The sequence below is a fragment of the Misgurnus anguillicaudatus genome, unplaced genomic scaffold, assembly GCF_027580225.2.
Source record: "Misgurnus anguillicaudatus unplaced genomic scaffold, ASM2758022v2 HiC_scaffold_29, whole genome shotgun sequence".
Lineage (NCBI taxonomy): Eukaryota > Metazoa > Chordata > Actinopteri > Cypriniformes > Cobitidae > Misgurnus > Misgurnus anguillicaudatus.
The window spans coordinates 3,777,473-3,799,588 of NW_027395279.1; the positions used below are offsets into that span (position 1 = coordinate 3,777,473).

General features: G+C 37.2%; 1 protein-coding gene across 2 annotated transcripts; it reads left to right on the forward strand.

Moving 5' to 3' along the window:
- The first annotated feature begins 411 nt into the window (after positions 1-411).
- LOC141362912 (lipopolysaccharide-induced tumor necrosis factor-alpha factor homolog) lies at positions 412-8,011 on the forward strand. 2 transcript variants are annotated; one of them, XM_073865188.1, is made up of 7 exons: positions 412-525; positions 1,530-1,809; positions 5,586-5,618; positions 5,742-5,774; positions 5,902-5,934; positions 6,235-6,382; positions 6,861-8,008. In XM_073865188.1, exons 2-7 carry the CDS (start codon positions 1,533-1,535, stop codon positions 6,964-6,966), a joined length of 630 nt encoding a protein of 209 aa, XP_073721289.1. In that variant the 5' UTR covers positions 412-525; positions 1,530-1,532; the 3' UTR covers positions 6,967-8,008. The 2 variants fall into 2 exon arrangements, with proteins under 2 accessions (XP_073721289.1, XP_073721290.1); XM_073865189.1 differs by lacking the exon at positions 412-525 and adding an exon at positions 1,332-1,441 and having other exon boundaries at positions 6,861-8,011.
- The last annotated feature ends 14,105 nt before the right edge of the window (positions 8,012-22,116 follow it).

Sequence of the window (22,116 nt, forward strand, 5' to 3'; positions counted from 1 at the left end):
TTAGATACAATGTCCACCTAACCAAAATCTGCTAAAAAATAGTTTATGTAAGCACCATAAAGCAATTAACTTTAGATGTGATTGTGATAATTAAAAGGATTACGAATGCTTAAAATACTTTACTGTACTTCGATGGTTGTATTGGCATATTTATAAAGTTTCTCAGACAGAGTTTACTATGCTGTCAGTCAACCATTGATGTTATGCAATGAGCACATCAAAAACAAAGTTCCCATTAAATGATCCCAGTTCATCCCATTAAGGCACAGCAATTAAACATATCAAGGATTACATTCAGTTAAGTTAACTTCACTAATTGACCAGCTGGTTGGTTGGCATTCCGACCCAACCCATCCCCAGGAAGAGTATATATGGTATGGACACAATCTCCTCCCATTTTGGCTTCTTTTCATCCCTTCTTCTAGATTTCACACACCCATTTATCCTCTTAAAGTCACTGATTCCTCTGATCTCCAGAGAGATACATCCTCCAACCTTAACCCATCTCACTGAAACATCAGTCTGGTAGGTAACTTTTCATCAATGACAGAAAGAAATCAGGAGATACAGTAAATATAGATTTGAATTTGTTTTTAACAATTTTGTATTTTGCTTTATAATAAGAAAAATATATGTAAGAGAAAATAATTTACTGTCACTCTACACTGTGTCTTCTTATTTATTAATGTGTGTACTTCTGTAACAAGAATAAGTTTTAAAATGTGAAACTATAGGCCTCATATCTGTTTTAGTTGCACTTTTACTTGTATATACCATATATATTTTGCTTGTCGCTTAAGAGGTACCCTAAAAATCTACAGTACACCTGTTGTGCCCCTTATCATCTTACGACATAAAAATTACAAATATACCTTTACAATTGATGTTAAAGGTTACAGCGGACAGGGTACAAGTTTAGTTATTCAAATTTTTTTCTGACAAAATGTCACTGACAAAAAATTATGTAAATTAAGCTATTCTTACATTTGACCAAAAAAAAAAAAAATCGAAATGTCATGTTTTGGTACACAATAGCCTTTTCCTAATTGTAATTGTAAATAAGGTGAACACTGGAATTCAAACAATCTCTGCGTGTTCGGAAATACCTACATTTGACTTTCAAATTGAAGAGGAAAGTCTTCAAGCTTGGTTTTTACAAGCGACTCCATGTCTTCAGTTCCTGGTCTTATTGAAGCTGTGGTTTCCATGACCAAAAGGAAAAGCCACGCAAGGCACTTTACAAACACAAAGTTTCCATGGCAAAATGAAATTTGGCTGCACCGTGGAGATTTGAATACATCTTGACAACATTTTTTGACATTTGCATTGGTCTCCAAACACTCATTCATTTGGAAATTTGTGCTGGACACTTTTAAGAGTAGATGAGAAACACCTAAAAACAGTGAATCTCACATGTAAAGCCAACTAGAAGATATCAGAAGTAAAGAAATATATTGAGCTGAATCACAAACATGATTTCTGTGTGTTTCTGACATGTATTAACAATTCGTTTTCTTTATTTAACTAAGATTATGGATAACCACGAAGACGATGACATGGATGGCTTGGAAGAGGTGGAATATTTGGAAGATGATGATGATGTACAAACTACCGAGGCTTCCCCACCATACCCTGGTTATCCAGTAGATTACGGAGGTACAGAAGTGAGATTTCAACCAGAAATCCATCCAGAAATTCAAATTCAACCAGAAATCCAGGCACCTCCATATGCGACTGTAAATGTGGCATACACAGCATCTTCAGAGCCTGGACTTAAAGCAGGAGTTAACAATCCATACTTTCAACCAGGTAAGGTTATTGATGACCCGAGTCGCTCCAAATTGAACAGGTTTTCTTGTTGGAAGGTGGATCTTTTTAAAATAACTAATTTAAAGAGCTATATTACTTGCTAAATATTTTGATTTTTTTTTATATGTCTGGTTTTAATATTAACTACTAAATTAAATAAATTAAATGTAAATAAAATAAAAAATCTGCATAATTCCACTTCACAGAAAGCCCAAACCTCTGTGAACCTTAAATTAACTTTGTTAAACCTGAACACTGATGGATAATGTTTGCATGTGTTATTTTTGTTAGGGCCAAGTGAAACAATAGTCATGATTCCTAACAATCTGAATACAGTGTTGGTGTTTGTTGGGACACGGCAAAACAACAGTAATGTGTAGATATTCTGAATCCGGTGTTTGTGTTTGTTGGGTAAAGTAAAACGACAGTCATGTGTTTAAGACAGGGTTAAAAAACTTCCTGTTTCCAGACATTCTAAATCCAGTGTTGGTTGAGGAGGAGTAAAACACTTCCTGTTTCCAGATTTTGTGAATCTGGTGTTTGTTGAGGCAGAGGAAAATAGTTCCTGTTTCCAGATATTATGAATCCGACATTAGTGTTTGTTAAGTAAAAGTAAAGCAGTTTCTGTTTCCAGATATTCTGAATCCAGTGTTGGTGTTTGTTGAGGAAAAGTAAACAGTTCCTGTTTCCAGATATTCTAAATCCAGTGTTGGTTGAGGAAGAGTAAAACACTTCCTCTTTCCAGATTTTGCAAATCCGGTGTTTGTTGAGGCAGAGTAAAATAGTTCCTGTTTCCAGATATTCTGAATCAGACATTGGTGTTTGTTGAGGAAGAGTAAACAGTTCCTGTTGTCAGATATTCTGATTCCAGTGTTGGTGTTTGTTGAGGAAGAGTAAACAGTTTCTGTTTCCAGATATTCTGAATCTGACATTGATGGTTGTTGAGGAAGAGTAAACAGTTTCTGTTTCCAGTTATTCTGAATCCGGTTTATGTTGGGGCAGAGTACAGTTTATGTTTCCAGATATTCTGAATCAAGTGTTGGGGTTTGTTAAGGCAGAGTGAAACACTGTTTCTAGATATTCTGAATCCAGTGTTAGTGTTTGTTGGGGCAGAGTAAAACAGGTCATGTTTCCAGATATTCTGAATCAAGTGTTGGTGTTTGTTTGGGCAGAGTAAAACACTTTGTGATTCCAGATATTCTGAATCCGGTGTTTGTTGGGGCAGAGTAAAACAGTTTATGTTTCCAGATATTCTGAATCAAGTGTTGGGGTTTGTTAAGGCAGAGTAAAACACTGTGTTTCTAGATATTCTGAATCCAGTGTTAGTGTTTGTTGGGGCAGAGTAAAACAGGTCATGTTTCCAGATATTCTGAATCAAGTGTTGGTGTTTGTTCGGGCAGAGTAAAACACTTTGTGATTCCAGATATTCTGAATCCGGTGTTTGTTGGGGCAGAGTAAAACAGTTTATGTTTCCAGATATTATGAATCAAGTGTTGGGGTTTGTTTGGGCAGAGTAAAACACTTTGTGATTCCAGATATGCTGAATCTGGTGTTTGTTGAGGCATAGTAAACAGTTCCTGTTTTCAGACATTCTAAATCCGCTGTCGGTCTTTGTGTATCCAGATATTGTGAATTCGGTGTTTGTTGAGGCAGGGTAAAACAGTTTATGTTTCCAGATATTCTGAATCTGGTGTTGATGTTCGTTGAGTTAGAGTAAAATAATTTCTGTTTTCAGATATTCTTAATCTAGTGTTGGTGTTTGTTACATATAGAGCAGTCACGGTTGAGAACATCTTTAATCCAGTGTTGGTGTTTTTTTTTTCGGGTAGAGTCAAACTACAGCCATATCTCCAGACATTCTGAATCTTGTGTTGGGACAGAGCAAAACGTTCATGTTTCAAGACATTTTGTATCCGGTGTTGGTGTTTGTTTGGGTAGAGTAAAACAGCAGTCATGTTTCCATATATTTTGAATCCAGTGTTGGTGTTTGTTGGGGTAGGGTAAAACATTCATGTTTCCACATATTCTGAATCCAGTGTTGGCGTTTGTTGGGGCAGAGTAAATCAGTCCCTGTTTCCAGATATTATGAATCTGGTGTTTGTTGAGGCAGAGTAAAACAGTTCCTGTTTCCAGATATTCTGAATCCAGTGTTAGGGTTTGTTGGGGTTAAAACAGCAGTCATGTTTGAAGACATTTTGAATCCAGTTTTAGTGTTTGTTCAGGAAGAGTAAAACAGCAGTCTTGTTTGAAGATATTTTGAATCCAGTGTTGGTGTTTGTTGATGAATGTTCAAATCTTTTTCTAAAGGTCCAAACCCCGGGATGTATCCTCTAGCTGGTGGTAAGTTATAATTTCTATTCTCAGTCTCAAACAGTTATTTTATTATCCAATCTCCACAAACATGCATTTACTACTTTGTCTTTATTACACTAACCTTTAGAATTGACAAAGACAACACTTTTTTACTTTTCTTTTTTCTAACAATCTGAATCCAAAGTGGGTGTTTGTTGTGGAAGAGTAAAGCAGTTTCTGTTTCCAGATATTCTAAATCTGGTATTTGTTGAGGCAGAGTAAACTGTTTCTGTTTCCAGATATTTTGAATCCAGTGTTGGTGTTTGTTGAGGCAGAGTAAAACAGTTCATGTTTCCAGATATTCTGAATCCAGTGTTGGTGTTTGTTGGGGCAGAGTTTAACAGTTAATGTTTCCAGATATTCTGAATCCAGTGTTGGTGTTTGTTAAGGCAGAGTAAAACAGTTCATGTTTCCAGATATTCTGAATCAAGTGTTGGTGTTTGTTAAGGCAGAGTAAACTGTTTCTGTTTCCAGATATTCTGAATCCAGTGTTGGTGTTTGTTAAGGCAGAGTAAAGCAGTTCATGTTTCCAGATATTCTGAATCAAGTGTTGGTGTTTGTTAAGGCAGAGTAAAATAGTTCCTGTTTCCCGATATTCTGAATCAAGTGTTGGTGTTTGTTAAGGCAGAGTTAAACAGTTCATGTTTCCAGATATTTTGAATCCAGTGTTGGTGTTTGTTAAGGCAGAGTAAAACAGTTCATGTTTCCAGATATTCTGAATCAAGTGTTGGTGTTTGTTAATGCAGAGTAAAATAGTTCCTGTTTCCAGATATTATGAATCCGACATTAGTGTTTGTTGAGGAAGAGTAAAGCAGTTTTTTTTTCTAAATATTCTGAATCTGACATTGGTATTTGTTGAGGAAGAGTAAAGCAGTTTCTGTTTCCAGATATTCTGAATCCGGTGTTTATTGGGGCAGAGTTAAACACTTCATGTTTCCAGATATTCTGAATCAAGTGTTGGTGTTTGTTAAGGCAGAGTAAAACAGTTCATGTTTCCAGATATTTTGAATCTGGTGATTGTTGAGGCAGAGTAAACAGTTCATGTTTTCAGATATTCTGAATCTGGTGTTTGTTGGGGCAGAGTAAAACAATTTATGTTTCCAGATATTCTGAATCCAGTGTTGGGGTTTGTTAAGGCAGAGTAAAACAGTTCTTGTTTCCAGATATTCTGAATCCGGTGTTTGTTTAGGCTGAGTAAACCGTTCATGTTTCCAGATATTCTGATTCCAGTGTTGGTGTTTGTTGAGGCAGAGTAAAACAGTTCCTGTTGGGGTTTGTTGGGGTTAAAACAGCAGTCATTTTTGAAGGCATTTTGAGTCTAGTTTTAGTGTTTGTTCAGGTAGAGTAAAACAGCAGTCATGTCTGCAGACATTTTGAATCCAGTGATGGTGTTTATTGATGGATGTTTAAATCTTTTTCTAAAGGTCCAAACCCTGGGATGTATCCTCAGGCTGGCGGTAAGTTATAGTTTTCAGTCTCAATCTCAAACAGTTATTTAATTATCCAATCTCCACAAACATACAGTTAATACTTTTTCAATTCCAAAGGTTAGTGTAATAAAAACAATTTCACTTTTTTAGGTCCAACCCCTATTATGTACCCTCCAGGCATGGGTAAGTTACAGATTTCAACTGCCAATCTCAAACAGTTCAGTAGAAAACTCCAAAAGCAATTTAAAACTTAATTGTCAAACACACCTATTACTGCAATAGCAGTCATCTTATTAAATCTTTTCTACAGGTCAAAACCCAGGGATGTACCCTCAAGCTTCAAGTGAGTTACAACTACTGTATCAATCTCAAACTGTAATAGGCAAGCTATAAAAACAAAGGGTTAATCCCCACCAGATTACATTTACATTAAGGCATTTAGCAGATTTATAATGGCTCTTCTAATAATGTGATTTGCCAAAAAGAAAATGAGAATCAGCATTGTGAAGATTGCAGACTTGGCCTATGGTTCAATAGTATCCAAGCAATAATGTGTGTGTGTGTGTGTGTGTGTGTGTGTGTGTGTGTGTGTGTGTGTGTGTGTGTGTGTGTGTGTGTGTGTGTGTGTGCGTGTTCATTACAGCTGTAACAACCTCAGTGAGGCTGCCTAGTCTGCGTGATCTACCCGGTCAGACCATGTGCCCTCATTGTAAGCATCAAGTGATCACCATCACAGATTACTACTCTGGACTCATGGCTTGGCTGGCATGCGGCTGTCTTGCACTCATCGGGTAAAATATAACCTCCTTACTCATTTTAAACAAGCACTATCTGACAAAAAAGAATATCTTTTTAAACCAACACCTTCATTATCAATATGAGACTATGATCGGCTTCCCATACAGGATTTAGATTAAGCCAGAACTAGACCTTGATTTTTTTCTAGTTTGGGACTAGACTTAAAGGCGGAGTCCACGATGTTTGAAAAACGCGTTGGAAAAGGAGACGGGCCGACTACCAAGACACACTTATAGCCAATCAAATCAAATCAAATGCCGGGTTGCGTATGTGTGGGTCGGGTCTATCAACAGAAGGTCCAGATTCTATTGGGGTAGGGGCGTGTTTGTTTGGGTGATTTCAAATATCAACATTGGCTTTCAAACATCGTGGACTCCGCCTTTAAGCCTTTTCCGGAAAACCACCCCATCTGTGATATGATCCAGGAAATAAAAAGTGTACGGCTTATTTATTTTCATGTCTCTTGTGCAGATGTTGGCCCTGCTGTATAGTGCCATTCTGGATGGATTCTTGTAAAGATGTGGAGCATCGCTGCCCTAACTGCAACAAGGTCCTCTCTTACTACAAGCGCCTGTGATCTGCGATACAACATGGCCTTCATGCTAGTTTGATGTCTTTAATTTCAACATGATCTAATGGGAATTAGACATAGGAATGTTTCAGTTTAATTTCACATATACAGCAAATGTACATTACATTATTTATCATTGAACTTAATTCCACAATTGTAAAGCAGGTAGTGCATTTACATCTATGAAATACTTAAAAGTTACAGACGGCATTGTGCTCGAAGTAAAACTACAGTCCTAGCATTTTATGTACATTAACTATATCATAAGCTATGCAAGTAAATGTGTAAACATTTGACTTCTTTTAGGATAAAGAACAACATTTACAAACCGTTTAAAGCTTAACATCTGTAAAAGACGTATATCTTGTGCCTTACAGGGAGATTGTATTTTCTTTATAATAAACTTTTAAAGTTATCAAGTAAATTAACTTGGCTTTTGTTAGGCAGCCTCATAAACGTTTCATTATATTGCTCTTCTTTAATTTGATCTCACTTCTGAGCATTAATCTTGTATAATAAGCTTTTCTTAAGGGATTGTCTGAAGGTTAACTATTGTGATTATCATTAAAATCCATCATATTAGATGTATTTAAGAAATCATGCTGAATATATATTAAATTGAGTCTTTTTGGCAGACTGAATATATATTAGATTGAGTCTTTTTGGCAGAATCTATAACGGAGGCTATAACTGCTTTTCTCATCCGTTATATCATTATTCCTGACCTATATCTTTGATTATATTTAGTTTCTTGTCATGTAGCACATGTGACTTCAGGGCACTGTTTTTGACTGGAGACAGTCTATATTTAATAACCTGAAATGTAAAGCCTTGCTCAAGAACAAGATAATATAGAAAGACCAAGTGGCTTTCCAGAGAATAAGACGTTGCACTATGTATATGTAAAATAGTTTTATTAAAATGTAAAGTTGAAAATTCTAGTGGATTGTTTTTTCTTTCAGTTCAGCATTACTAAATCTCACATAGGCGTCATATTAAAATCACAAATTATATATTTTAAATGCGAGCAAGAGAGAAAGATGAAGCTCTATATCTTGAGCAATTCTTTTATATATTATATTTTCAGTATAGATGTACTCTTAATCACATCAGTTGCTATTTCATACTCATTCTGTCTGATAACAGAAAGAAAATAAATATGTAAATGAGAGCAACCTCATTGGGCTTTATTTTATTTGGCTCTATTAAAACACAGTGTGTGAGCACAGAGAAGAGGAAAGAAACAAAACAGATGTAAAGCGCAAACAGAATGCAAATACATGATTATGCTAATTAGCGCATGGCGTCATCTGACTACATTAGTGACTATTTAAACAGCCTTAAGCTACTTTCCATTGAAAATAGTTGGGGACACTGGAACAAACATTCCTGACGATTTACAGTAGTGGCCATCAAAGCATTGCAGTACACATTACAAACTTAAATCATGCCAGATGTAAAAATCTTAAAAAGTTGTTTAACTTTCTTCTTTGTTTAACTTTCTTCTTTGAAACACTATAATTTTTTTACACACACATTTTTTTGACACTTTTTAATCCATACAGTAGAAAATGTCACCCACTTTTTATTCTGCCATTATTTGGGAAAAAAGTCATATGGGTTTTATATAATGTACAAGACCTGCACGTTTATTTTACTGAGGTACGCTCTTAAGGTTTGTGTAAGATTTAGGCACATTTATTTACCAGTGATCGACCAGATATATACAGTTTACATAAAAACTATTCTTACATTGTTGTATTTCTAATAAAGAAATGCTTCAAGTGTTGGCATGCAGTCTGTCCAAGTACCACAAGATGGCGCACTAAGCTACTTCAAAAGTCCCCATGTTATTGAGCATTTCACATTACACCTTTAAAATTATGTAACTATGAAGTTTTTGCGCTATGTTAAGTGTAGAGAAGGGTGATATATTTAGAAAAATGAGTAACTGAGGTATAAAATTTAGCTGCCTTAAATATTTAAGTTTAATCAAACTGGCTGTGACTACAATGTAACTTATGAAATAGCAACTCATAAAACAAGATGAAATAGCTGTACTTAAATAAAAAGTGTAGTCAAAATTTAAAACTATGTTGTAAATTTGATTATGGGTATTTTTACATTTTGAATATATTAAACACAAACCCACACACTATAAAAAGTTGGTTTGGTACTTAAAAATTACTTTAAATGGTAACACCTTAAAATGTATGTTTTTCCTTTTTTTACTTTAAGTGAAAATTGTAAGGTAAATTTCTATTGTTAAATTTTTAACACTTATAAAAAATAATATTTTAAACTTTTTTTTAACTAAATATTTTTAATTTTGTAACTTTTATTTAATGTGAAAAAGCCTTTCTTGCTTGAGATAATTTTTTACTTTTTCTAATTACATTTTCACAAAGAAACAAGTTTTTTCCAACTTTTTCTTTTTACAGTGCACATGCAAACAGCTTTAACATTACTTCAATTGGACTGTATTTGGATATTGCAGATCAAACAGCCGAATGCCAACAAGAAAATCAATTTCCACAAAGTCATAACAGCTCAATGTAAATTATAATACATTGAGACATTACATCCAGTACCAGCATGACTTTCTGTAATGCTGCTTTAAAACAAGTGAAACAAACTATACAAATAAAACCTCAGCTGACTTTTCCTAAGCATTATAAATCTCTAGCAGTAAATAGATTTCTTGCAAACATGTTCTAACTCAAACCAAAGTGTGCCAGAAGATTACAGCCTTATCGTTCTTGGTCGGGGCGATAACAATTTCAATAGTCTTTCTGTGGGACTGTATGAATGCCAATCTCAGCACCATCAGCTTTGAATGACTACCGACTACACGTACAGGTGAAAGTGTCAGCCAATCCCGAGATATTTGTACGCATAAATTATGTAAATAAAGTACAGTCTTTATTATTCACCCTGCTCTTGTCTATTACATTCAGCGCAGTCTGAGAGAAATTTTTATCACCCATAAAATCTTTATGATCTAAAGAGCGAAAGAGGAATGGCTGGTGGAGCACGCGTGTGTATGAGCCTTGAGGAGAATGGAGCTCCGCTGCCCGCAATACTAATTAATCAAATTGTGTCAGCCTGAGAGGTGTAGAAAGGCAGAACAATGAGGTGAGAGAGAGATTAGTGTGCCACCGGCCTCAGACTGCTAAACTATATGAACCCAGTGAACCAAACTCGTGCTGGAGGGACGGGCCAGGGCAGTGACGGACCGCAGGTATCACGAGCCATGAAGGTCCTTCGGCTCTAATGTTTGTTTACCCAAGGGAAAGCTGTGACAAAAAGTACAAATTTATGATCAGTACTTTACAGCACAATCATATAGTGCTCCTGTATATCACTGTGTTAGCAACACATGCAATAGGTCATGGGTTTGAACCCAGGGAACACGTGCTGATATGAAATGTAATGCACTGTCACTTAAGCATCTACCAATGCATAAATGTAAATATGTAATGAATAAATATGAAAGAGGTTGATTGACAAACATGATCATTATTGTGTCATGCAACAGTTAAACATGGCTGTTCATCCAATGCTTTCTTTTCCCTGAAATATGAAACATGAAGAGTTCAGATGCAATAGCCGCCAGCGTAGCTGGTGACTGCTCTTCCAAGGGGCGCAAATTCAAAATGTGTATTTGGAGTGTCATGTGCGTTTTCACTTATTTTACAGCGGGGAAAATAAGTATTTGACACATCAGCATTTTTATCAGTAAGGGGATTTTTGTAAGTGGGCTATTGACACAAAATCTCCACCAGATGTAGCTATCAAGCCAAATATTTAATTCATACAAAGAAATCAGAACATTTAAGTATACAAGTTGAGTCATAATAAATAAAGTGAAACGACACATGAGATGAACTCTGATCTTCAGTTCACTCCATAGATTTCCTATGGGATTTAGGACAGGTGATTGATTGACCACTTAATTGTTTCTTGGCCTTGTGCTTGGGATCATTGTCTGGCCACACTCTTTTCATTTTTAGCTTTCTTGTAGATGGCAGCAGATTTTTATCCAGAATTGGAACATTTCTCCATTTATCCTGCCTTCAATAATATGAAGTCTGCCAGTACCCCTTGCTGAAAAGCAGCCCCAAACCATGATGCTTCCACCCCAAACTTAACCGTTTGGTATGGTGTTCTTGGGGTGGTGGGCAGTGCCATTTCTTCTCCAAACATGGTATGTAGAATGACTGCCAAAAAGTTCAATTTAGCTATTTATGTGGCCATACTATGGTCTCCAAATAATCCACAGGCTTCTCCAAATGCTCTTTTGCAAATTTTAATAGAGCCGCAACATGCTTTTTGTTCAGAAATGGAGTCTTGCGTAGTGAACGTGTATCGATGCCATGGCGGTTCAGTGCATTGCTTATAGTTTTCTTCGAATAACAGTTCTGCCGTGAAGTTCTGCCCGAGTGGTTCTTGGCTCTTGGAGATCTCTCCTAATTATTCTTTAGACTCCGTGGACAGGGATCTTACATTGAGCACCTGATCATAGCCGGTTTATGGTGAAGTGATGCTCTTTCCATTTCCAGATAATGGCCCCCACAGTGCTCAGAGAAAAATTCAGCATTCTGAGAGATTCTTTGCATTTACCCATCATGAAGTCTTTCCTGTTTTCCTCCTGGGTAATGAGAAGCCTTTATAGGCCATCAATTAGGACTAAAGCAGCTGATATCAATGAGTACTGATAAGGGGCAGGGTTTCTCTCTCAATACTGACAGATTTCAGGTGATCTCCTGGCTTTCTATGCCATTTTGCACCTTGTTCTCTTAATGTGTTCAATACTTATTCCCTGTGTCATTTCACTTTATTTATTATGACTCAACTTGTATACTTAAATGTTAGAATTTCTTTGTATGAATTCAACATTTGGCTTGATGGCTACACACACACTTTACTCGTGTCAAAGCAGTGGTGCCTTCAGAAGTGCCTTAACACAACGGTCCAGTGTAACGCGATCCATATTTTAAACACAATCGCTTGAAATGCATAACTTTACAAACATACACAGGATTGGTGATCTGACTTAGGACGGCATGAGCGCACAGCTTTCTGCACATGCAAGCGAAAGAGAGACAGAGAGCATCGTCAAAATGCAGATGATTCAATTTTAAATGCGAGATAAAGTTTACCTCAGCTCGCTTGAAATGCATAAAACTAAACAAATACATGAGGATTTGTGTTCGGACTTTGGACAGATCCAAGAGCGCTGTGAGAACGGAATGTTGACAAAACTTACAAAATAACAGTTCTCCGGTCACATAAAACTGCTCGGAACTGAGTGCTTAGCATCAAATTTCTTAATTTTTTCGCTGACGAAAGCAGAGTTGTGGAGTGCCGCTTCGCCATGGTTTCAGTGTTTTGGAGGGGAAAAAGGACCGTAGGAGGTGTGAAATTACGGGAGGTGGTGTGTTGCCCAGATTTGCTTCCCCCGGTCAGACAAACGTTCTTCTCCCACACAAAAACAGAACTTTATTCCGTGTAAACACTAGATTCCGTATTAATTTGCCAATTCCGCATTCCGTGATCGTGGAAATTATAGGGCCCAACTAAACACATGATGCACATAAGATCACTCGACGTGCAGAACACGTCGGCACGTCGGGGGGCGGCAGTGGCTCAGTGGTTCATGTAGGTTGTCTACAAACTGGAAGGTTGGTGGATCGATCCCCGGCTCCACTGGACCAAGTGTCGAGGTGTCCTTGAGCAAGACACCTAACCCCAGCTGCTCCCGACGAGCTGGATGGCGCCTTGCATGGCTGACACCGCCGTCGGTGTATGAATGTGTGAGTGAATGGGTGAATGTGAGGCAACACGTACAGTGCTTTGGATGGCCATAGGTCTGTTAAAAGCACTATATAAATGCAGTCCATTTACCATAAATGCAGTCCATTTTACATATTTTGAAATTACGAACCACACACACATGACGGGCTACATACATGTTGTGACGAACTTCGCATCGTGCGCCCTCGCTAACCTTTCCATTGGCATTAAAGTGAAATTACCAAAACCAAACATAAGAGCTAATAAAAAATGCTTATTTACAAGAAAACATGTCAGACGCACTTGGGCTGGATTTACATTGCAGATCTTGATGCCCAATTCCTATTTGTTTACTATATCTGATTTTTTTACATCATCTTTTAAAAGCGACTCCTATCTGATCAGCATTTACACTAAACACCTGCCGAAACTATTCAAATAGGCATACTGACCTAGAACTACTTAAACCACAGAGGAAGTAAAACGTTGCGATATGCAATGGACAGAATTTTTTTTTATTTATGGAGCTTTATTTCTGTTATAAGATATAAAAGAGCAACATACGCCACCAAGTAGGTGCGCTGCTAAGAAATGTCATGTGATCGCACAATGATTTTCAGCATGTTACAATAACATACAATTCCACAAACACATTTAGAAGTTTACTTTTTGACCAAACCACACGAGCACATTTAAATGATCTGTAATAAAACAACATGTTTAATGGTTAAAGGTCTAAAGGTGGTTGATCCTTCTCCTACTTAGCCCCTAAGCTCTGGAATGATTTACCAAATAATGTTCGAGTATCAGACACAGTCGATCAATTTAAAACTAAATTTAAGACATTCTTCTTTAACAAAGCATTCACATAAAATGTCCAGTAAACGTACTTATCCCGCAATAGTTAGTTTGTCTAGAACAAAGCACTCACATACCTCATATGGGTAATATACGTATGCCGCAATAGTTAGCCTGTCTGTAACCGAGCTTACTTAAACCACTATACTGTATGACACTTGCATTACATGTGAACAGCCCCTATGCTAATAGGATTCTGTTTCTCCCTGTCTCGACCCTGAGGACAATGACAAATACAGACCCAGTTCCTGCAACCGGGAAGGTCATCACACCGTGGATCTACTGACTGTCCTTCTACGAGATGCCCAGCCGATGCCTGACCAGCGCCCACCGGCGGAACCAGTTTAATTCACTTACCCATTCTCACATACCCCGATAGTATTTATATATATATATATCTCAAGGGTTTTTTCCCTCCTAGGAGTTTTCCCCCTGGACTAGCCAGGAGGGTTTTTCTCCTAGGGTTTTTTTTTCATCCCCTGGAGAGTCTGCCACCTTTGGCTTAACTTACTACTTTACTGTATACGTTACATTATTACTATGCTCGTTTTCTATGCTTTTCATACATCTATTAATGTAAAGCTGCTTTGAAACAATTAACTATTGTGAAAAGCGCTATATAAATAAAATTGAATTGAATTAAGTTTATTGTGTATGATTGAACACATTCGCGTTTCTGTCAGTCTCTCACTCTCTGTCTTGTGACTCCTCGTATTCATTTGAAACTTTAGAGAAACTTTAAACAACATTTTTATGCTTATTGTGTATGATAGTGAATACGTGTTGTTCTCTCACTCTGTCTCGTGCATTATTCCTTGTGTCTCATTCATATAAACTTCAGAGAAACATATTAAACAACATACTTGTATTGATGAAAGTGAACTGTCGCATTGCTCTCTCTCTCTTGCACTAAGGTAAAGTTAATCTTCAACCTTTAGAAAGACCATTTAAACTACAAGTTATAAGATTGTAGGCTACTGTTTGTGTTTGAGGGAATACAAACGCGTCGTGCTGTCAGTCATTCTTTCTCTCTGTCTTTCGCACTCGTGAGGCCGCATCATGGTTGGATAGCGGAGATGTAGAGGCGTTATCATTATAATAAGATCTCCTTACTATGTCACGTGGGAGCGAAATCCGAATGACCTATATATTCACATGCTTGCAGAGAGAGCCTTACCAAAACAAAGTTGCAAGGTTGCTATTTTTCATGTTTTCTGGGTTGGTAGAAGCACTGGGGACCTGATTATAGCACTTAAACATGGAAAAGGTCTGATTTTCATGGAATGTCCCCTTTAAAATATCCATCTGTTATATTCAGCCATTACAGGCATGATATGAATCTCGGGATAGCCTCGGCTGAGAAGGATCCATGTTCCATCCTTAACAGCGCGGAAAGTATGGACACATTTTGAGGCTTCTTTTTAATCATCCTTCGAATTGGGAAGGCCTTATTAGCCTGCTGTGACGCAATCAGTCTTAGAATACATCCTTAGAAAGTCGCAGCCTCCGAATTGGGACACAGCTTATATTCCATTTACCAACAGAGAAAGAACTCCTAATTTCTTCATTCTTAAGATACATAACTGAGAAATCCACTAACTCACGCAAAACAGATCATTGCATTGAAATGTCCTGTGGGCATGGCTGCAGGTTTCTACGAATCCATGCGTCTGCTGCATTGGTCTGTAGAGAGAAGCTAGCGGCTCACGGCAGGGACTTCATGGAAAGACTGATAACCTGTCAATGGAAACCTGTTTGTGTCCTGATTCAGAAAATGAATCAAAGTTAAAGCCGGAGGGGGAGAAATACACAAAGCAATCCAGAACCTTATATTGGTCTGAGAAACTATTCTACCTGCTAATGCATTCACTATTCCTATTGCTATACTTGATTTAAAGAATTTTTTATCATAAATATTAAACTCGCAACATCATTTGTCCCACACCGATTGTGCTACAGACATGAATGATACATCAAATCATGGTTGACTATAAAATCCCATAGACTTCCCTACAGTAATTTACTGAAAAATATAAGCAACTACTGACAACAACAACATTAGTTTTTGTGCAAAATGGGAATGCATTAGTCGCCATTTACATTTAATACAGAAGCACCGCTTTGCAGAGACCTCTGTTATTAAACATTACATAATTTATTATTTTATAAATAAATAAATATTAAAATATTACATATTGTAGTCATCAGATTCAAATAGAAAAAGTGTGTATTATACATGAAATGCATTAAAAATTTATTATTTTTGGTCAATTATTTATATTTTGACATAAAAATTTATATGAGACTAATGAAGTTCCTCTGTTGTGTGACCATGTCGAATTGCAATTCGGTAAGTCTCCTCCTGTCATTTCCAATTCAACACCCAAGGCCAATCCAATTTATAATCCAGCTCATTAAAAGAAAGAAAGCCAATTCTTCTGTTTATTCTTATATCTTGTCTAATTAGCCACAACGCCTCACAATTTTCACAGAGGACAGGTGAAGCAGAAAATGGCAAGGAAATGAAAGGGACCTGCTACCTCCCTTTTCACTTTTAATAAATATCACGTCTTCTCTTCCTACGCCACCTCTGCTTTCTTTGATGATAAACCGGACTTGGATAACAAGGGTCTTTTAAAACGTACGCCTTTTATGCCTGCCTCCTGTCAGATATAATCACTTTATAATCAAGGCTTATCATTCAGGCCTCAAAGGGTCGCATTGCCGGGGTCTTGCCTGTGGACAGAGGGACCGGAGAATCAAAGACGACCCCCAGAGGACATGAAACACAGAGATTCACAATATCTTCACATGTGGGAGACCATGACCTTTAGCGCGCTCCCTTCATAGAGGAGGCTCAGGGGCAACACTGAGGTCTACTGGATCTGTAAAGATCACCTGCGCATACACCCATAGGTCTTTACCTTTACATGTTTAATAGAGCTTGTAGATAATGTTATGCACGACTGAAATGACTCTCTGAACCTAACCGTCTGTGCTGATATTGCACAACATCATTACAGGTTGTTTTTGCAGAATAAATTCAGATCAGGTGATCAGGTCTTGTATTAACCCTGAAGGGATTTATTTGCAATAACAATGGCTGTACATTATCATGCTAATTACATGGCCACTTGACACTTTAGTAAATATATGAAGAGTTTGGTTCCAAAACGCAAAAACGCCATTTTTGAAAAAAATTAGTTACTGCCAGAATCAGGATTATATCAGGTAAGTATTAAAAAGTAAATTCTTAATTTTACGCAAAATCCAATATCCGCCGTGTTATTCTGTCATCTTTTCTCCCTTTTTTCCCAAAATGGAATAAACGCCACTCCCCCTTTTTTACAAAATGCCATAAATCCACTCCACAGATTACAGCCGCAATGTAAACAAATAATGGCGGGCCAATGTACACGGAATCTAGTTTTCCTCATCTACTTTGTACTTCGTGATCAACAAACAAACAAAAACAAAATAATACTTTAATAGCATTGATAAACCTGTGATGGTTTTCTGTGACAGGAAAGATTGTAAGCCATCAACATCTAATAATTTACGCAAGAGGCACTCGGAGACGGGTGCTTATTGTTTGCCCGGGCCGACAGCATCAAGTTTCTGTCATGCTAACACATTGACCCCAGAGGATCTTATGAAAAACTTTCCATAATTTTACTGAAAGTCAACGAAAATCGAGCAGGACCAAAACATTTTACAGTTGATCGCTGTGAAAAACGTTAAGCGACGACGTATAACCGCAGCAATGACAGTGATCTTAATATGACAAAGTGTTTTGATTAATGACATTAATGTTTATATTTTTAATAAGTTTGTACAACTAGTCAACTAAATGAATATAACATGGCAAAGATGAATGCACATTCATATAGGCGATTGATTAAATAGATTTCTAGCATTTTGAATAAAAATTTGTCATGGATTTATTGCATTTTGTGGAAAAATAATCAGTTTTTATAATAAATCTTTGAAAATCAAGTTATGGATTTGAAATTTTTATGTTTTTATAACCTAAAGATGCTATGTGAAAGTTTGTAACAGAAACAGTGGTTTTCATCTTGTCACTTTCTTGGTATAGAAAACACGTTTTTGTCAAAATGGATTTATTGCGTTTTGGAACCAAACTCTTCATATAGGCACAAAATATTGATTTGATGTTATCAGCTTATGCCAGGGGGCAAATCGTGCTTAAAATCTTCACGTGTGTGGCCTGACTTGTAAGAAATGCAAATCTTCAGAAAAGACAAACCAGCGGCATTCAACAACTACAAATTTCAAACAAGACAAAAACATGCATTTGGTTTAATCATTGCTATCGGTATTATGCCCATTTTACCAGAATGTATCTGTGACATTTCAGCTCAAAATACCCCACAGATCATTTATTATAACATGTCCAAAATGCCCCTGCTTGGGTATGAGCAAAAATGCACTGTTTGTACCTTTAAATGCAAATAAGCTACAGCTCCTCACTCCCTAACCAACAGAGACAGTGAGCACTTTCAGTTAAAATAGATCTAAGCCCTGTTAATTCGTTCCCCACCATTGACGAGTTATCTCGTCAATAAAGAAAAAACATTTGCATAAAAAAAACTAGTTTTTGAAGAAATGTTGTGTTAATCTGCAATACCGCGATTTTGCACTTACCGAATTTATGAAAAAAAACTGAAGCCAAAACTTTATTTACTCATTTGAAACCCTATGAGCCCTATTTTAATGATCTAAGCGCATTGTCAAGCGCATGCACACGGTCTAAACTGGCATGTCCGATTTCACTTTTGCTAATTTAACAACGGGAACAAAAATTTTATTTGCCTCACAATAAAACAAAAAAAATTTGCAAATGGAATAAGACATTTTTGCTGAAATTTTCTTGTATTAAGAATATTCAAGAAAAACATTCTTATTCCATTGGCAGAATTTTTTGCTTGTTTTAAGCACAAATTCACTTAAATTTGATATGTTTTGTTTAAAAACTAGACTTATTTTCTTAGGTCATTTGCTCATCAAGAAAAAAAACCCATCTTGATTTAAGAACTTTAAGATATTTCTACTGAAAACAAGACAAAAATACTAAATAAGAAAGTCATTTTTTGCAGTGACGAAACTATCTCATTATTGAGATATGGCGGACAGCTGAGGATGGAAACTATGGTAATGCAGGGCTGTCAGTCAGTGGCAGGGCTTTATCAGTGTGACATGACATTAACAAGAGAATAAAAACTGCATGTATGAGCAAGGCCGGCCCTGGCCAATTTGCTGCCCTATGCAAGATTTCACCTGGTGCCCTTTAGAATCACAATTGTGTTCCAATCATTTTCCTAAACTTACACAGAAAAAAAATGCACAGCTTTGTCTAGTTTTTCTTAATTTTGAAAATATTTTGGAAACACACACACAAACACACACGCACGCACACGCACACATATACACAATATCCTGTCACTCAAGGATTTGATCTTGACATTGTTACTGAAGCGGCAGTTTAAAATATAAACCCAGAATTCAGCGAACGTCAAGAACAAGAAAACGGAAACATCAATCAGACCGAGACGCGGGATTTAAATTACGTTACACGGACCATGTTTAAATTTCAATGTTTCTGCACAGAAATACCAACTTTGTCTGGTATTAATAAGCTACACATTGGAGTGCTGGCTGCTCCCCGCGGTGCTGAAGACGCGTGATGGCACTATGCACAGATATTTGCAATCTATTGGAAAGCGAAGGAGTCATTAGTTGGGTTAGTAAAATAACGAAATTATAGCTTTTAAATAGAAGAAAAAAGTTTTTTGTAAAGAGATATTTTTTTAAGTTTAAAAGTGCACAACTCTTCTCAAGAGGAAGAAAGCTATACTTTTCCTCTTTCGTGCAACCTATCGGAAAGCGCAGATGAGTTTGGTTAGTAAAATAATGAAATGATAGATTTAATTACAAAATAGTATTTATATAAAGAGAAATATTGAAATAAAAAGTGCAAAACTCTTCTTAAGTGGAAGTAATAAAGTAAAATAACGAATAATAATTATATAATAACGAAAAATAGTTTCCAATAGGTTGCACGTAAATATCTGTGCCGCCACCAGTACTCCGTCCGAGCGCATCTTCAGCACCGCGGCCAGCACTCCAATGCGCAGCTTATTAATACCAAACAAAGTGAACAAGTTGGTATTTCTGTGTAGAAACATTGAAATTTAAACATGGTCTGTGTAACATTATGTAAATTCCGCGTCTCTGTCTGATTGTTGTTTCCGTTCTGATCTTGTTCTTGACGTTCGCTGAATTCTGGGTTTATATTTTAAACTGCAGCTTCAGTGCAGTATAGCCACAGAGCTATTTAACAAGCACGATCTTCCGAGATTATATGCTACTAATAATTCATTAATAACTGCTGTTTTCTTGTGCAAAACTAAATATTTATAGTTAAATGTTTATATACATATATTAAAAAAATAATAATTTGGGCGCACGGACGCCCCAAGGGGTCGGCGGCGCCCTTAGCATTTGCCTATTCCGCCTATGCCCAGGGCCGGCCCTGTGTATGAGTCTACTTCGGTTTAATGGAGATTATAAAAGAAGAATTGGGTGGATGTTTTGATTGTAGGCTGGTTGTATTCACACACTGCCAATACACATTTATGTCCAAACACCTAGTAAAATTGTATTTTGCATAATAGGGGCCCTTTAATACCAGCATCTAAGGGCGTTTTCACATCTGTAATTCGGTTCATTTGGTCCGGACCAAAAGCAAAAAATGATACATTGTAACTTTTTTAGCAGATTTGGTTCCATTTCACACCACACTGATTGCTCTGATCCGCACCAATTGAAACGAACCAAAATTCTGTCATGTGATAAGATCAACATCACTCATTGGCCACATGTATTTGAACGTATTTCCTAAACGGCTTCACGATTGGTCAGAACAACGTGCGGGAAATTCCAACGGAACCCCCGGAAGTAAACAAAAGAAGGATAATACAGCAGACACCATGGACAAACGGCTGTGCGCTGTGAATATGTCTCCGTGGTTGTTATACATTTGTATACAGCACTCTAGACAAACTGTTCATTTTCAGAATGAATCGCGGATGCGGCTTGAAAACAAAGGTTTAATGCACTACAAACGGCGAAGACAAAAAAAATCCGAGGCTCCGCCCGCACCTCCTTGCAACTCCAGGTATGTCCGCGATTTGTCATTTTGCTAATATTGCTAACAGAGAGGGTCAACAAACACTTCCTCATCCGATAATGCACTGCGCAGTTGCCTACGGCAGCTGGTTTAGTCCAAAATGCGCAGTACTTTTGCAGTTAGGTCGGTTCGATCTTGGATCTTGTTCTCACCACAAACAAACCGCTCTAGAGTTCGTTTGAAAGCGTACCGAGACCACCTCTGCAAGCTGGTCTCGGTCCGCTTGTTTGGTCCGCTTTTGGTGCGCACCAGAGTTCGATTGCTGCATTCTCACCTGCCCAAGCGAACTGCACCAACTGAGCAATCGAACTCTGGTACGATTCAATCGAATCAAACAAGGCAGGTGTGAAAACCCCCTAAAGCTATAGTAATGGCGAGAACCAGTTAATCTGCACACAAGTAGATCCAAACACTTCACAAATTGGAGACTGGCTTTGAACTGTGGGAGGACAGCGGAGTACCCGGAGTAAACCCACGCTCACAAATATGGGCTCGAACCAGGGACCTTCATGCAGTGAGGTAAACTTTAACATTAAAGAATTAATTCAAAAATCATTTAACGCTCAATTTAATAGACATTCTAAAATATGACTATTCAAATTAACTGAAGGGTTATAAAATCAGATGTGAGGTCTGAAAGATAAACAAAGCTGTTTCTATAACCTTACAGATATGACCTCTTGTAATGCATCACTCGAAACCAAACTGATACTAAAAACAACAGCAAACAGAGGAAGAGAAAAAGAGGTTGAGCAGAGCTGAATGTAACAGGTTGCTGGACATGGGATAATGTAGAAAATTAAATAATATTTCCTTTGGATATCTAGTATGGATATAGGATTGGAAAATCAGGGTAAATATATTTAGACATTAAGCCCCACATTTGCATTCCGAGCTTTCTCAATCATTTGTCAGTATCTATGTGATGGATTTTAGACGGCCTCCGTTCAGGTTCATAAAATGTCAGCTTGACTTTGTTGTCTCTGTTTTGCAGATCCATGCGCCTCGTATTAAGTAGTTTTAGTCCGGGGTGTTTATTTACACCATGTTTATTCAGTCACAGCTTGCAAAGATCAAGGCCGCAGGGAGACAGAGACCGAATACATTAAAGCATCATTAATATCTCACTAACTAACTAACTGAACCGAACCGGTCCGGGCGATGTGAAGAGATGAATGCTTTAATAAACACTTCTGAAGGTTCAGGCAATGAGATTTAATAAAGAGAAACAAAAGCTGTCCAAGCCTTTATGGGGGTTTTGATGCAGTTGAAAGACAAGCATTAATGAGTGA

Bases quoted from the DNA above. Each gene is read 5' to 3' on its own strand.
- LOC141362912 (XM_073865188.1), top strand. From the start codon at position 1,533: ATGGATAACCACGAAGACGATGACATGGATGGCTTGGAAGAGGTGGAA. The intron at 1,810-5,585 runs GTAAGGTTATTG...CTTTTTCTAAAG, and splicing joins CAATCCATACTTTCAACCAG to GTCCAAACCCTGGGATGTAT. The intron at 5,775-5,901 runs GTAAGTTACAGA...TCTTTTCTACAG, and splicing joins TATGTACCCTCCAGGCATGG to GTCAAAACCCAGGGATGTAC.